Source organism: Neovison vison, chromosome 2 (assembly GCF_020171115.1).
Source record: "Neovison vison isolate M4711 chromosome 2, ASM_NN_V1, whole genome shotgun sequence".
Lineage (NCBI taxonomy): Eukaryota > Metazoa > Chordata > Mammalia > Carnivora > Mustelidae > Neogale > Neogale vison.
In genome coordinates, this window is record NC_058092.1 from 222,938,980 (window position 1) to 222,957,166 (window position 18,187).

General features: G+C 38.6%; 1 protein-coding gene across 6 annotated transcripts in view; it reads left to right on the forward strand.

The window, feature by feature from the left end:
- Positions 1-18,187, forward strand: part of VTI1A (vesicle transport through interaction with t-SNAREs 1A) — a 355,306-nt gene that overhangs the window by 194,363 nt on the left and 142,756 nt on the right. For 5 of the 6 annotated variants that reach the window (XM_044240515.1, XM_044240519.1, XM_044240517.1 and 2 more), the window contains 2 exons: positions 11,935-12,005; positions 12,690-12,751. In XM_044240515.1, coding sequence (XP_044096450.1) covers positions 11,935-12,005; positions 12,690-12,751 — 133 coding nt within the window. Of the gene's footprint in view, positions 1-11,934; positions 12,006-12,689; positions 12,756-18,187 lie in introns of those variants that run through there. The other variant, XM_044240522.1, reaches the window with a different exon arrangement.

An 18,187-nucleotide genomic window follows, 5' to 3' on the forward strand; every position in this document is an offset into this window, starting at 1 on the left:
TCTCTACTGTCAATTGAAAAAAAGACCCCATTGCTATAGATCTAGGATAGCAAGTAGGCCTTGTCCCCTGTGCCCACTCTGATCAATTGGAGTTGATTGCCTGGGGCGTTGCAAAGAGAGAGGTAGTTACAAGGCATGTTCAGGGGCAATGTGATTGATTAATAATATCTTCCAGGTGTTTGGTATCAAAGAGTGGCAGCCTGTGTGGCGTATGTTTGTTGACTTTGCTCTCAGAACTAGATATGTGGGTAGCAGAAATGACACTTCGTTGAAAAATTAAAGAAACTGGTTTTATCCCTCTGAAATTTGATTTCCAAACTTTAATATTTCTTTAATTTCCAAGCTGCCTTTAATGCCAGTCTTCTCACCTGCTCAATTTTTCCCCATAAATTTCCAACATGATTTCCTGCTGATATTTCTTGAGTGTTGATCAAGGATTTTTAGATCAAAACTGTGTGTTTCTTAATACTAAAATTCAGCAGCATCAATGTTCAAGGCCTCGTCTGTGCCTGTACCCATTGTCCTATGCTCTTCAGATTCTATAACTGTCTTTTTTCATTTTACCAATATATCCATGCTCTCTCCTGCTACTTTAACCTAGTGTCTGTTTTCAGTGTGTTCAGAAGAGTCAAGATACGAAAAAATATTGTGTAAAATATGACATTTCAATTTACAAATCAATAAAAAATTTGGTTCAGACTTTAAGTTAGGGTATAAATTAGATTTTTAAAAATGCATAAGATATATAAGAAGAGAACTTTTCCCAGGTGAATTCTGAATATTTTCTGTGAATCAAAAATAGCTCTGCGGCCTCCTACCTCATACCAGAAACAAAAATTAAATCATAGTGGGCCAAAGAGCTAAGTGTGAGGACCAAAACTATGAAACTCTTAGAAGAAAACATATGGATAAATCTTTGAGGCCTGGATTTGGCAGTGGATACTCAGATGTGACACCAAAAGCATAAGCAACAACAACAAACAGATAAATTGTACTTCACTCACGCTGAAAACTTTTGAGTATCAAGAAACACTATATCAAGAGAGTAAAAAGATATCTTCACAATGAGAGATGTCTGATTATATGACATGTCTGATAAGGGTCTAGTATCCAGAATATAAAAAAAAAAAATCTTAACAGCTTCCCCAACCAAAAGACTAGCCAACTTAAAAATGGACAGAGGAATCGAGTAGACATTTCTAGACAAATGGCCAGCGAGCTTCTGAAAGGATGCTCAACATCATTCGTCATTAGGGAAGTGCAAATCAAAACCACAATGAGATGCTACTTTACACCTACCAGGAAGGCTAAAAATGGAAAACAGTAAGTGTGGCCAAGGAGAAATTGGAGCCCTTGTACGTTGCTAGTGAGAGTATAAAATGGTATAGCCGCTGTGGAAAACAGTTTTGTGGTTCTTCAAAAGCTTAAATACAGCATTACCATATGGTCCAGCAGTTCCTCTCCTGGGCAAATACCCAGAACAGATAGTCAGAGAAATGCTTGTATGTGAGTATTCATAGCAGCACTGTTCACAAAGCAGTGGAGGGTGGACATGTAGAAACAACCGAAATACCCATCAGTGGTTGAGTGGATAGACAAAATGTGGTTTATCTGTATAATGGACTATTTTTCAGCCACGAAAATGAGTGATACCTGCCACAATATGAATGACCTTTGGAATCCTTAAGCTAAGTGAGAGAAGCCAGTACGTACTTCAAATTGGTATTACTTAAGTAATTTTTAGTATTTAATCTGGAGATCGCCAACTATGCATGTGTATTCCTTGTATGGTTATATATTGACCCGCGTCTATTGCCAAATACCTGACTCAAAAGGAGTGAAGCGATTCCATCCTTCAGGCCGTCCCTACCTTCTAGCTTCAGGTCAAATTAACGGTAAAATTAAGACCAGAAAAAAATATATACCAGGAAAAGGAATGGCAGTGCCAAAAATTCTGGTATCATCTTTCATTCACATACGACAATTGAGCTTCTGTGATTTTATCTGCTCCTGATCCCATTCCAGAACAGTGAGTGAAGTGTTCTCCTGTTAGGCTCTGTTATGCTCTGAACATGTCTGAAGCCAGGTAATATGTTCTGTTCCATAACTGTGTACTTGTGTGGGTGTTGGGAGAGGGGCAGAGGAGAGAGGTTGGAATGTCTTCTCCCAATTACCTGCTTTTCACCGCAAGAATGAGCTACTTAAATATATTAAATTTTCCACCTCCCAGATTCATTTGTTAAGAATAACAAATTCAGGGGTTCTTGGGTGGCTCAACTCTTGGTTTTGGGTTCAGTCATGATCTCAGGGTCCTGGGATCAAGCCCCACATTGGGCTCCCCACTCAGTGGGGAGTCTGCTAGTCTCCTTTTCCCTTTGTCCCTCTCCAGGTTTGTGCTCTCCCTCTATCTCTCTGAAATAATAAATATTTTAAAAAAAAAAAAAAGAATAACATTCTCCTTGCCAAAGTGAACAGAGAGAGGAGAAATGGGTCAGTGGGATGGACATTTCACAATTCTGTATAAGAATTGGCCCTTTGTTTTTTTTAAAAGAACAGAAATAAATAGACTGAAGCCAAAAGGTTTGGATAATTATAATACTCCTTTGCTGTTTGTATAATCTAATACTCTTTTGCTGTTTGTATAATCTGTAAAGAACAGAAAGTTATTTCAGTTAGGGCCATGAAATCACAGCACATTTGTCTGTAGAGCGCTGCGGTTCTTGAATGGGAACGATACTCGAGAAGTACAGAGACCGTCTCCTATCCCACTCTTACCCAAGCTATTGGAAAGGCCTTTCTTGGGCACTGACATTTTATTTGATTTTTTACTTTTTTCATGAATTCCAGGATAGATAACATACAATGTTATATTAGTTTCAGGTGTGCAGTGCAGTGATTCAACAATTCCATACATCTCCTAGGGACACTGACATTTTAAAAGTGTACCAAAGTATTAAAGTTCCTTATCACCCGCATTGTAGTGCATTTTGGACTGGACATTTTAAATACAGTTTATTTTATTTGTTTGTTTGTTTCTTTGTTTGTTGCCATAAGGTTCAGTGACATAGGACTCAGGAGACTTGGGTCACGGTTGCAACTCTCTTGAGTAATTAGCAGCGTGACCTGGATGACCTCCATCCCTGAATCCCTGTACCCTCATTTGTTCATCTGTGCAGTTACTTTTAAGGTTCCTATTTCTTCTAAAAAAAATCTGTGTATCTATTACGATTCATGTATAGAAACTGACTGCAGTTTCAAGCTAAGTGGCTCCCATCAACAAAAATGTTCTGTGTACCTGCATATATGTCAGGCATTGCACCAGAAATGCTGGACAGACTAAGAGGAATAAGAAATGGCCTCTCATCTTTAGAGAAGGTTATAATCTAACGGGGAAGAAGGAACATAGAAGCCAGGAGTCACAAACTCGGATTCCACGGCAGCAAAGCGGGAACATAAATGAGTGAAACAGGTCAGATGGGGAGGTGGTAAACTCCGTGGTATGGGGGCTCTTATACACAGGGCAGCTGTATCTCAGTCCTCTTTACCTGCCTGTTTACCAGGTGGGAATGGTAACTCTGGGTTGCCATGAATTCCAAATTCCAAAAGAAACTAGAAGGGCAGCTTTTTATATGAAATCTGTTTGTTTGTTTTTTTGTTTTGTTTTTAAGTCTTGTTGCCCCCCCCCAGTTCAGACATGTTCCATGAAAACAAAACATGTTTGCTGGCCACACGAGTTCTGTGGGGGTAGCCAGTAGCGACTTCTGAATACACGGATAATTAGAATGTTATACATTCCATGATAGAAGCGGTCGTAGTTCACAAAGGATATAGACAGTGATTAACTCTGCCCATAATGATTGCTAAAAAGGCTTTCTAATTACTTTCCAGTCACTTGTCCTAGTTTATAGCACTTTGGGGGTTTTCTTTGAGTCATTCATTCAACCTAGAGATCTGGGTGACGCTGAACAGGTCTCTCTTGTCTGCCAAGTAAATCCACGTTTGGCAAATTCCACAAGTGAACCTTTGGAATGTGTTTTGACAGTTTTACCCATTCAGGTTTGCTGCTGCTTCATCTCCTGGCTTTTACATTCTTTATTGAATGGTGAGAAAGGGATGTCCTTCTGCTCTGGTCTTTTTTCATAGAACAGAACAGATTCATTCTCATTTTTGAAAGCAGCTGTAATTAACATGGCGCCTTTTGTGTAACAAGTTCGGTTTGCATAGTACCTGCTCAATTCCAAATCATCGCTATTGGTGGTACAGCAATCCACTGACTGATGTCTGAGGGCTCCGGGAGTAGTGTTTGTTAATTATCTCCAGCAAGCCAGGTAACTAAAGGGAGGTTCCACTCCTGTGACTTGGATGAAAGTGCTGTTGATGATTTCTTTAATTGCTTAGTGATAGATTTGATCATCTTAAAGCAAAACAGAATACATACGCACCTGCTAAGGAGGTAATATTAAATCATAATTGCTAAAAAAGAAGAAAGGTGGGCCGTGCATACTCTTTTGCTGTATGTCTCTTAAGAATGCTTAAGTTTACCTTCAGTTTATATGAATGTGTAGTTTTCTGTAACAATGGCATCATCCAAGTGCTTGTAAATATTTTATACTACATAGTAAATTCAGATGTCCTCCGAGGCCCAGCAGGCTACTGTATGAAGCAGTCCACAGTTATAGACATGGGCAATCTGAAGAGTGTATGACTTGCTTAAAAGCATTCAAGTCTGAACTGTTTCTTGTTTTCTTTTTTTTAACATTGCCAAGGTGGTGGGGGTGGGGTTGGTGCCCCAGTGATGGGAATACGTCTTTGGTCCTGGTTTGGGCCTTATGCTCTCTAGTTTGCTTGCATACTGTATGGAGAAAAGAGGCATTAAGATTTTATAGAGTCATTGAGTTCTAATATTTTAGAGGAACAAGGGGCATTGAAGATTATCCAGTCTAAGACTGTCATTTTACATTTAAGGAAACTGAAGCCCAGAGAAAGGAAGTGCTTTACCTAAATTAAAGCTCCAATGGTTACTTCTTATTTTCTTTTAAGTGGATCTTAAAAGCAGGGGGAATTGGGACACCCTTCTAGAGATGATATTTCCATCTTCTCCAGTATAATAACCATTAGCCACATGTAGTTACTGAGCACTTGAAATGTGACTAGTGCTAGAGAGGAGATGAATTTTAAATTTAATTTTAATATTTAAATAGCTCAATGTGGCTAGTGGGTACCATATTGGACAGAGAAGCTTAGGGATTACAATTTTCATCCCTAATTTATCAGTCTACCTTAAAGAAATATGCTACTTCACATATAACTTAAAAACCGGTCAACAGTATACTTCTGTTTGTCTACTCTCCATCCTTTGTGCTCTGGTTTTCATATATTTAATTCTACATGTGTTGTTTTATTTTTACTTTATTTGGATCTGAGTTCTGTAGATCCAGATTTCCAACTACTTTCATTTCCCTTCAGCCTGAAGAATTTCCTTTAACATTTCTTGTAGCTCAGTTCTTCTGGATGATTCTCCCAGCTTTAAATGATCTAAAATTATCTTTATTTAACCTTACTTTTAAAGGACATTCTTACTGAATACACAAGAGTAGGATGACTTTCGCCCCCACCCCACCCCCAGCCCTATGGGATGGTATTCCAGTGTCTTCTTGCATTGTTTTCTGATGAAAATTCAACCCTCATTCTTATCATCGCTACATGTTGTTTTTTTCCCCTCTGGCTGCTTTTAAGATTTTTTATTTATCTTTAGTTTTTAGGAATTTGACGATGATGTGACTAGGTGTGGTTGTCTTTGTATTTATCTTGCTCAGAGCTTGTTGAACTTCTTTGATCTGTGGATTGACTTTTTTAAAATAAAGTTTGAAAAGTTTTGGCTGTTACTTCTTCAAATATTTCTTCTATCCTATTGCTTGTCTCTCGGAATCTCTTCTTCTGGGAATCTAATTGTATGTGTGTAAAAGCGCTGGTTATTATCTCACAGATTGCTGATGCTCTGTTCTTTTTTTTTTTTTTTTACCCCAAACTTTGTTTCCTCCTTTAGTTTTGATAATTTCTATTAATCTGTCTTAAGTTCAAATACTCTTTCCTGTACAGTAAATGCTACTCTATTTGGTCCATCCAGCAAATTTGAAACCATCCAGATTTCAGATGCTGTATTTTTTTTCATTCTCAAATTTCATTTGGTTCCTTTGTAGAGTTTCCATTTGTTTCCTAAAAAAAAAATCTCTCTTCACCTATTAGGCTTACCTTTTCCAAGAAGTTCTTTAACACCATTATGATACTTGTCTAAAAATCTTTATCTGCTAACTCTAATAAATAAGCCTTCTGTTGGTCTACTTACATAGGCTGTGTTTTCACTTTTTTCTTCCTCCCTCCTTCTTTTGCATGCCTTGAAATGTGTATAGCATTCTAGACATAGTATGAAAAAGGACAGTAGAGTCTAAATTTATTTTTCTCTGAAAGCATTTTATTTTATCTTATATTTGATCAATGGATTGATCAGATTCTTTCCAAAATTAAGTGGAGTTGGTGTTAAGCTGGATCTCTAATTAGATTGGATTTATCTGAGATGAGGGCACCGCCCAACTTGTACGTAGGCTGCCTTTTTCTTTTTTTTTTCCTTTTTCTTTTTTTTCCTTTCTTTTTTTTTTTTTTTTTTTTAATCTTACCAGTATTCATTCTGGGAGTGGGTCTGCAGTTGTCAACATTTTGGGTTTATATTTGGGCTTAGCTCCTGGTAGTATCTCAAGAATACAGACACCACAAGAATATGTAGAAATATGTGCTTTCTCTTTTTACTAATGAGCCCCTCCTCCACTGCCTCTTGCTTGACAAATTTGGAGATGAGGAGAATTACCAAACCAAGCCATTTGTTTTTGTGTTTCAAGCTCATCCACATTTGATTCTGTCCTGCCCTCCTACATTTCCATAAGGTGTCTGAAGGATTTCATCCCTGAGAAGCTTCTCTGCAGCAGTCCTATGCTTAACTCAGGCACTCACTCTAGTCTCTGCTCACATATGAGGGGCTCGTTCCTCTCTAGGATCTGTCAGAGCTTCCTTGCAGACACTGGACTTCCCCACACAACAATGGTAATTACTTTGTCTGGATTTTTCTTGTTTCTATGAGAGTCATTTACATCTTCCTACATCCTAACTGGAAGCAGAAGTTCCTCACGTGTCTTAAATTATCAAATAAGCAAAGATGGTAAAGGAAATGTCTTTTCCATTCCCTTACTGTTCCAGGCATCGGGAATTCAAAAGACTCTTCGTGTCTAAGTAACATCAGTACTGTGGATAACCTACCCCACTCAGGGCATGATGCCAGAGAAGTCTTGTGTCTAAGAAGTGTGCTAAATGCCAATGAATGGCTGACCCGAGCACCCCATGAGCTACTTCCTCCTGGGAAAGCTATGTGTGACTTCCTTTGCTTTCCCAAAGCAATACTTTTATTAATTTGGTGACCAGAAGTTCCAAAGTCAGGTCCAAATTTGGTGACCAGAAGTTCCAAAGTCAGGTCCAAAATCCAGTACCCCGTGTTACTAGGAAATAATCACTTTGTGTTTTTCAGTTGTGTCTGCTCGTGTCCTACAGCATACATATGAAAGTGCATGCTTCAAAAAATAGCTCTTTTAAGGTATTTCTATGCAATCCCGCACCTCAGTGAAGTCCCTATAAGGACGATAGCTGGATAATTATGAATACCTTTTACCTGTTTCTAAAATTGCTAAGGAAATTTTGAGCATCAGAAAATAACCTTACCTTATCTTGGTTCTTTAAAGAAGGTGTGACTGGATATTGCACCTTAAAATAATTTGCTGGAAATCACATCCGTAACAACGTTTGCAACAAGAAAATTAAATGGAAGTGTGATGAAAAATAATCAATTATTTTCTGGTCAGTGCACTGTTTATAGCATAATGGCTTTAAAAATTTTTTAATATTTTTGAATTTATCAGTGGAACATTTTCTGCTCAATTATATTTGAGGCTCCTTCTCTTTCAGTCATGTTTATATTATAACATGATATGAGCCACAGTCAGTTCTACCTTCATATGAAGAATATTTTAATCTGCTTATCTCCAAAACACAAGTCCAATAAATATTTGTTAAAGTTCATTGATGTCAGTCTTATGATGGTTCAAGTGGCATTATTATTTTGAATAAAGAGCAATGATGCTTTATTTTGAATAAAGAGCAATAATGCTTTCCATGGTACAGGCGCCTCAAGTTAAGTCTTATCTTTTGTGATGCCAGGCCAGTCCTTCAGGAAGTATCTTGCTAGATTTGTTGTTTCCTGCTTCTCTCTTCCTTGATGAGGCAGGCAAGTATAGAGTGCCTGGTGTATATCTCCCAACCAACCCCAAATATCTTGAAAAGGAGAGGAAATGTTAGTCAAAATGCATTCTGCAGTCTGTAACCCCCCAAAAAGGGCCCTAGACCAAGGATATGATTCATTCTGGATAACGTGAAAACAAAATCTCAGTGAGTTTGAGTGCCGTGCTCCCAGGATAATTCCCAGGACCCCTGTGGGAAGGATAGAAGAAGAAGAACAGGAAGGAACTTTTCTTTCCAGGAATTCATTTGTCATGCTCATACTGACATGTGGAATTCCAGCACACGACATCAGTTTTGATTTTCTTTTATGCTTCCCATTGTTTCTTCCTCTCCAGCAGATCCTCACAGTCAACGAGTATAGCATTTATAAAATTTATGATTTCTCAAGTTCTCTCAGTGGAGGCAACATGGTTATTTCCCATTCTAAAGGCACTGTGAAAGATTAAAGAACTGAAAACTATAGACTGGGAATATCAGATCCATACTGGTTTAGGCCTATGAGCTCGTGTTCTTTCTTTATTGGAGTTTGGTGAGTGCTTACATCTTCAAGAAAAGTAAACCTAACAGTGTTACTATTTTTTTAATAAGATGACCCCTAAATGTCTAATACTAATCTAACCAAGGGTAGTCTGTTCTAAAAATAATCCTTTCCAATTTTTTCTTGTTTTGTTTTGATTGGAGTAGGGGAACACATAATGAAAAAACCATACATAACTTTTGATATGTATGCATAACTTGTTTGCATGAATTTTTCCTTTCATTCTATAAGTGTAAACATTTCTGATACGCTTGGCCTGGACTTTGCTTTACTGGGGCATTAAAATTGAAGGTAGCAAGTAAGAAATGAAAAAAATAATTCTGTTCCAACAAATGGATGGTATCTCTGTATTAAGACCAAGGCGTGTGCACTCTTGCCAATATCTCTTCTCTTGCCAGATGGGTTAGGACTTCGGATGCTGAGATATTTCCCAGGAGATCGAGGGAGTGATTTAATACTCCTGGAAAGGGCTGAGTTCTTTACGGCTTGTTCTATTGATTCCTCCAGTAGCAGACTATGGATCCATTCAGAATAGCTTTTCCCCTAGCAAACCTGATAGAATTGCGGATCTGTTAGCTGCATTCCAATGTCGACTTCTCCACTGCCACACTTGATATGCTTTGAGAGCAAGCATAGATCATAAACCTCTCATACACTTCATACACTCCTTTCGTGTACTTTATTTCCATCTCTCATTGCTTCCTTCCACAAACACTTACTGGAAACACTATGCTGGTGACAGGCACAGTGATGATGACCTATTTTCTTTTTGTTTAAAATTATTTATCAGAATGCCATTAATCTTGATAGGAGAAAATATATAAGTAGCATTTTGCTGAAATAATTGAAGTATTGATAGTGGCTCTAGATAGTTGAGATTTTGAGTTAAAATGAATTAAGATTGCTTAATTATGTTGCTTAAAGTAAGCCAGTGTCATACTTAATAAGATGACAAAATTGAATATTGCATCATCTACAGAAAAGAAAAATAACAGCTGTCATTGGTTTTTCCTTCTTCATTATTGGTTTCATCTTCAGCATTTATGGTGCCTCTACTGGGAGCCACATATCTTACCCAACGTACTTTAAGGATACATTGAATAGAATTAATAAGAAGCTAACATCTTTCTGTGAAAGGAGATACTATACTTGGAAGGTACTTCACTGGAAAGAATTTTCAGAGTTAGTATAGATATCAAAAATACATTGATACTGTTGTATTTAAGCATTTTTTATTACTTGGATTTTTTATAATGAAAGGAATAGACAGTCCTTTTTCTATTGTGCCATGAAAGACAAACTCTAAGGTAGCATTTGCCCTTTGGCTGCCGAATCTTCACGATTAGCACAAAAGTTCCTAAGCACAAGGGCTTGGTCTTCTTTAGGGGCCATGTCCCCAGCATCTACACCAACCACAGAGTAGGAACTCTTTGATTTTTCACTGAGTGCATTGGTTCCCATGTATTATGCAATTACATGCATTTGTATGATAACCTATAGCTTTCAAAACATTTTTACTTAGGTTACTTTCATTTGACTATAACCACAGTATTGTGAGGAAGGTAGGACAGATATTTTATCTTGGTGATACCCAGTTCCAGTGGGTTGTGGCAGACCTAGGATGGGAGGGGGCTCAGGTCATAACAGTCCACTGGTTGTCTGTATCGATCATCATCATTCAGCAAATGCTTATTATTGCTACAGGTCAGTCACTGTGTTAAGTATTCTAACTGAATTATTCAACCTTTACCCCAGCGCCTTGGCATAGTATGATCTTCTTTCTATCGTAGAGGTGAAAAACTAAGGCATGATGAAGTTAGGTAACATGCAGGATCCCACAGCCATTAAGCATCGGCGCTGGGGATTAGGGGCTCACACAGTGTGAGTTCCCAGCCTAAACTCTCCGCGTGGCCTTACCACAGTTTTTAGGATATCCCTCTAAAAAGTTTGTTAGTACACGTACATGAGCCCAATAACTGCCGTGGTGATTTCCTAATGACTTTATGAAATTATTTGCTACCATTGAAATAGAACCTTGTTGAGTGTTTCACTACATGGAAAAGCCAGAGATAACTGTTGGTATAGGTTGTGGCTAAAGAGACAATGCAAAAGAAAAAAAAAGAAGAAATGTGGAAATGCGATAGGTTGCCAGCATTATAGGTGAGTCGGATTGGTCTCCTTTTCTCATGGAAATAGGTACCTCCCAGGTGATGGAGACTGAGTGGGGGGGGGGGGGAAGTATTCAAGGCAGCTGCATATTTGTCAGGTTAGGACATACCTACAGTCTCGTAAAAGGAGGAGAGCCGATCCGTGCCAGCCAAGTGGGATGATCACGGCAGAGGAAAACCTTGTCAGAACTCAGCATGTGCTTTTTAATGACTGTTCTAACCTGCCTATTCCTGTATAAATGGAAGTTCTGTCTGCAGCTTGAGCTCTCCTCAACCGAGTGTGAAGTGAGCCTCAAGTGTCCCAACTCAGATATCCACGGCGGCTGAGAACACACTAGGGGATCCCTTGTTCCAATCCCAGAGAGAATTCCACTGGCAATAAGGCACAGGAGTTGAGAGTTCAAGGACTATGTATGTAGGACGAGTACTTTAAAGTCAAAATTGTTCTAACTAGAGTTTCGCTTGCATATGCAAAGCAATGCAGTAATAAAGTGGGGGAGGTCGAGTAGACTCATTAACGTTAGTTGTAACCCACAGACCCAGAGACTAGATTCCATGATGATAAGATAATAGGAAGGCCTGTGCTCTCCATCTTGGTGGATAAGAAATAGGCCGAGGTGGCCTTGGGCAAGTCCTATCATGTCTCCATCATCACTGCCTTGCTGGTCATGTTCTAGAGACTGAACTGTAAATCCCAGTTAAATCATACCTAAGATACATAGGTAAACATCTCCAGTACTTCTTAAACATTTTCCAAGTATATGAGACGCGTGCCCGATGCGTAACCTACACTTGTTGAACATGAACTCTGCACCCACTGCCATTGGTGGTACTCCTGGAGGCTACACCCAAAGTCACCTTTCCTCACTCATATTTCCTTTTCCACAGAGCAAATTGGCCAGGAGATGTTGGAAAACCTCAGTCATGACAGAGAAAAGATACAGCGTGCACGTGAACGAGTAAGTAGAAGTGATACAGTTTTCTTCATAAATTCAGTAAACAAGAAGACATAAAACAAAAGGCCTTCAGCACATGCATACACAGTAGCAAGGACATAAATATAAGTGTATAAAAATGGCAACGGTATATGAGGGATGTCGGAGATGGGGACAAGAAAAAAAAGAGCGTGGAATCGAGAAAGAATAAGCTGACTCTTTCTTTCCTCATCCCAGTGCCCCCAGGTAGATATTTTATTTAGCTCTATAACTGAGAAGGTCATGAGGGAGATTTTGGAGTATGTCAAATCTTTCAGAGTGAAAGCTGTGAAGATAATGATGTCTCCTCCTCCTTCAGTTTATTTCCTTTCGGTTCATATTTCTAGGACTTCACACCTTCAAAATTGAATTTTAATTACGAGATGTATATTCAACTTTGTCAGGCTGCGAGGTATTTGCTTTTATAGCCAGTTCAGGTATCCAGTTTAATGCTCCTGGCATTACCTATCACATGTAGTTTTCTAAATCTAAGAATTTTTCAAAGATTTTATAGCTATCAAGATGTATTTTAGTCTACTTAAGTATTTATTGCTAATTGGATTTTCATCCATGAAAAAAATTTTACTGCTTCTCAGTACACTTTTCAGAGTGATCCAACTGCATGACATCTTGTTTTATTTTGTTGTAATGCTACTTTTCTGCTCCTAGCTTCGGGAAACAGATGCTAACTTGGGGAAAAGCTCCAGGGTTCTGACGGGGATGTTGCGAAGGTAAGAACAAGGTAGGGACCTATCTTCCTCTCTCTCCCTTTTTTTGAAATGATGTTTTTCTTTTAGTTGCAATGGGGCATTTTCCAGCCATGCGAGCCTCTGCTCTTAGTACCCTGTGTCAAGACCCTTTTGAAATGACAGAGCCCTGATACTAACTCTTGTTTGGACAGGAACACATACTGAGTAACTTAGATTAGAGAGAAGGATTGAGCTAGGGGGGGTTACCTCAAGCTATGGAAAAAATTAGGGTTAGACATGAAGTATTTTTTCATAGCCTGAGGAAGTCCCCATGGCAGGAGCACACTGATTTTATTTTCTATGTCGATAGCCTCCTTCTCCTAGAAGGAATGTGGGCCTGCCGGTATCAGGAGCACACTCAGTATTAGCTGTGTTTTCTCTCTGTTGCCTTGTTTTCATTTCTTTCAGAGATGCTATTTGGGGGAACTCTTTTGATTTTACATATATTTAAAGATGCTTTTTAAAATTTAGAAATTATCTGGATAATCTGAATTCCCATGTGTGAGCAAACAAATGTTAATATTTTATATCTGTCACTAACCTTTGACTGATGGAAAATATTGGGGAGAGTGTGAAAATCAATGAATGAGTAGGTAATATTCCGTATTGTGTATTTTTCAGGGGGAAGTGAAAGTGTTTTCACTGTTCTGATAATTAGAGCCATTTTTTACGTGCATATATATATATATTCCACATGGCATTTTCTTACATTTGGAATCTACCAAATAAGATTATCATTTAGCATAACCTTCATTTTGGGACTATAGCTGGAAATGTGAATGAGGAATGGTGAGAATCGCCTCTAGGATGCCTTCGTTGGAGTTTTAAAAAGAGAAATCCTTTGGCATTGATACTATGGGGACAACTGTTTTAGAGTAAGCAAAGTCGTCTCTGATCACGCATCTGTATGTAGTAATTTGCTAGAAGTGTGTTTGCGGTGTTCGCGATGGGCGCACAAGAACCAATCAAAGGTGTGGTGGCTTGGTCTCCATCAGGCTGATCAGTAGCGAGCCTGAAGTTCCCAGGACACTTCAACCAACACGGACCTAACTCCCCCACATCCCCGCTTTTCCTGCAGGCACAGTCCTGATTCAGAACCATAAGCCACCAGATTCTCTGCTTAAGAGTAATATGTAAATGACCCAGAAAAACTCAAAATCCACAGAGAAGTGGCAATTGAAAGGAATGCTTCAGTGCCTATAGACAATAAAAAAGAAAAAAAAGGAAAAAAGTCCTCTATTGCTTCCCTGGGAGGGCCCCTGCGATGTGAGCTGTAACGAATATTCTGCATATGTCTCCATTTTGTCAAATCTCATTAAAGAGTCCTCTTGCTTTATGTCAATTGAGCTGTCCAGAAATCATTCATCATTTTTAGTGTAAAAAAAAATCATGCGGTTATTTAAATAATATCATATTAATGTTAAAGTTCAGCTGTCATTTAAGGGTACGGCTTAATCAGATGTAGCATTTAGGAAAAATAGTTTATTCAGGCTCTATGTGGCTTTCAGGTTGGCAGATTCAAATAAGGATTTATGAGTTTCTAAACCAATGTATTTCTGTCCATGTTTCTGCTTGATGTACCTCACCCTTTTGTGCAAGACACTGCAGACAGTTATTTCAACAAATAAAGCATCTCCTCATATTGTGTTTGAATAAATTTGCAAGTCATTTAGAGAGGGCGAAGCACAAACACTTCTGCAACCTTTGACTGGGCTCTCTGTAGGACAATTAGACTAACGCGCCTGTTTCATAAGCCTATGGAGGGAAGTTACTCTGCGAAATCTACTTAGGATCCTCTTTGTAGGCCAGCTCAATCGATCACTGACGCATCTCCTTTTGGGATCTGTCTAGGGTATGAACGGAAATAAAAATCCCCAGGTGGACCTCACCTTGCTATGGCGAGCCAAGGAAACCCTTAGCCGCACCCCCCCCCGACCCCGTGCATATTGGTGACTCTCTTTTTTTATAACACTCAGCTGGGATCATGGTATCAGCCAAGGTATCCAGATACTCTTCATCACTGATGAAGAGTCTTAGTCTCTGGGGAACCAAATGCAGGTGGTGGTTCTCTTCCGTTTCTAATTACTATCCTACGTGGTCGACAATTAAGTTTGGACTTGGGAAGAGGTAAAAATATTTTATCAACTTCTTCACTTCATTGTTTTTATTATTCCCTGGAAAACCAGTCTCTAGAGAAATGGAGCCAGCTTTTGTGTACCAAAGTCTTTAACTGAATGTTCTGATTTTGCTTCCTCTGTTACATCCCTCCCATCCACGCGGCACTCCCTTCCAGCGCCAGGGAGACTTTCTTTCCGAGACAGAGATCACATTCTCTTTCCGAAACCGCGTAGCTACATTGCGTGTCAGTAGATGCTTCTGATTTAAGTAAAGGTATGATATCAAACCACATGCCCGTCTGTCACCTTCACACGTGTAAAAGAAATTAACGTCCTCTTTGTGCGGTATAGGCGTTTACCTCCATACAACGTAAGGTTCTTGATTCTCGTATGACAGATTCTATATAACTGGGAAAATTCTATAATATACTAACCCGTAGACTTAATCTATTTAAAAGAAAGACTGCTGATTATTTTTATTTTAAGTTTAGATCATTTTAAATTTTGTGTATTGAAGGGAAATGTCATGCCGTGGCCCCTCATTTGGATCATTTTATTTGTTTCTTTAGTCTTTTGGGAAGACAGGTGAAACTAATGGCCTATCAGTGCCAAGGTCTATATATTATCTGTAAGACTGACCAAAAAGCAGATAGGGAAGTAAAAATGAGTAGTGGCAGCCACCACCATTCATGCGTTTTACTTTTTTCTTTTTATTACCATCACATGAGATAAAAAATATATATATATATTTATTTCCTTTTTTTCTTCCTCCCCTCCTCCTTCCTTCCTTCTTTTATTTTTTCTGCTTATTCACTTCCTTGGTAATTATTTAATGCCTGTGTACAAAGCCTTAGGAAATCCACAAATGAGACCATTTTAATCCTTGCCTTCACTCTGCCAGAGAATATTGACTTGGGAAGTACTGAGGGAGAGGCACCTGGGTGGCTCAGTCAGCTAAGCTTCCAACTCTTGATTTCAGCTCAGGCCATGATCTCAGGGTCATTCAGATCGAGCCCCGAGTCAGGCACCATGCCAGGTGTGGAACCTGCTTAAGATTCTCTTTCTCGGGGCGCCTGGGTGGCTCAGTGGATTAAGCCGCTGCCTTCAACTCGGGTCATGATCCCAGGGTCCTGGGATCAAGCCCCGCATCGGGCTCTCTGCTCTGTGGGAAGCCTGCTTCCTCCTCTCTCTCTGCCTGCCTCTCGCCAACTTCTGATCTCTGTCTGTCAAATAAATAAATAAAATAAATCTTTAAAAAAAAAAAAAAAAAGATTCTCTTTCTCCCTCACTCTCTGCCCCTCCCCCACTTGTGGGCTCTCTCTAAAAAAATTAAAGGGAAAGAAAAGAAAAAAGTCCTCGGGGAATTCCTAGAATTAATTCTCAAGGAAGGTCTTGAAGATTCTGCAACTCCAGTGAATGCTTACTGGTCATTAAAAAGGATGCTAAGAAAACAACCAACAGAAAATATCATTCAAATAGCTGTAAAACCAATACGATTCAAAAGTTTAGAGGTGCAGGAGATGATTTATCAAATCATAAACAAAATTTTGAAAGGAGCTAAGCATGCAAAAAGTATTGAGACCCATCTAGTTTAATGAGGTAGCCACAGCCACTGATTCAACCAAAATAAATAAATTATTCTTCACGTAACTACGCTGTATTACCAAGAGGAAGAAAGCAAAGGAGAAAATTGGTCCATTCGAAATTATAACAGTGAAACTTGACATCAGAACACAGATATTGGTGATTTCCTGGAAAGTAATTTTTCTTCTGTCTTGACAGAAGATGGAGAACTAGCTAGGGACAAACCGCTCATTTCCTGACTCTGTAGACAGAGTTTGGAATAAAGTGCTATTCAGATAATAATGAAAATGGTCACGAAACAAATGGCCATTCATGTGGTGACTGGGGCCAAAGAAATGAATTTTTCATTGACTCTCACAAAATGTGATTATTAAAACTGCTTGTCTTAAAGCGTCACAAACAGTGCTGAGCGGCTCACATGTTGCCTTTCGTGCATTTGCGTGTCTGTGCGTGTTTGTGTGTTTATTATTTCCTGTACAGCTGACTGGGAAGTCTTATTAGAGCAAACAGAGCTGGCGGTCAGGGAAAATAAAGATAAAACTTTGCAAGATTTTCAGTCAGAAAACAAAAGAGCTCGTGATTCTTTTATTTTCCCTTTACCTCTGAAGAGTGAATAATTGATCAGTAATCATATATTTGTTTCTAAACGTAGCTGAACGATTTCTTGCAAGTATAATAGTTATGATTTGAGATCTCCTATGATGTAAATTTGGAGGACACATTACAAAATTTATGTTGGCTCATCGACTGCATGTTATGTGCTGGCAAAGGGCTTACAAAAAGAAACAGCATATGTCGTATTTTTTTAAACATCTTTTTCTGTAGGATTACCTTAATATCAAATAATTTACTCTCTCCCACACAGGACCTTTATGTGCCCTGCCGTGTTAAATTTTTTCTAATTAAAAAAAATCAGAATGTTTCCTTCAAAAAGCAAATTCTTGTTTATCCTTCCAGCGAGCACGTAATAACTTGTTTAAGCAGGGAGCTGGTGAGCAGCCTTTTGTAACCCATCTGTAAGATAAACAAGCCAGATAGTATTAAAGTCAGCTGGGGCCTAGCCAGCACTATTCATACATTCTTATTTAATACTTGTATTCTTATAAGAGCTACCTCTGAGTCAGTCTGGGGAATAATTGCCACCTATCATTGCTATCACATTTTACCTTTTAAACATGGTTTTGTTGCTTTGGTAGAATGACAGGTAAAACATCTGGAAAATTTTAATGTACTGTCAAAATGATTCGTAAGGGTAAGTGTACCAGAAATAGTAATACAAGACCAGTGTAAGCATTGGAAATACACATTTTTTTAGTAAACAAATTTATTCTTAAAGAAATATGCTACAACTCAGTGTTTTGTTTTGTTTTTTTAATCTTCTTTGAAAATTCATGTTCTTGCCCCACTCACTTTTGCTCAGGAAACATTTTGTTGTATTTTAATTTTTCTTATTACAATATCTAAAAATTCAACAGTAGAGAGTTTCCAGGACTCGTAAGAAGGATGTCCTTGAGAATTTACTCAATTTTTTTGCACTGAAAAGTATGTCTTCCTTTGCAGTCTCTTAACATTTACATTTTCTCTTTTCTTGCTTTGCTGCTTTTCTCTGTTTATCCATTATTCCTCTTTTTTGGCCTGTTTTTGCAAGTGTTGAACATGAACTCTGACCTTAAATTAATATAGCAAAATCCTAACCTCCAAAATATTCTTCAACTTT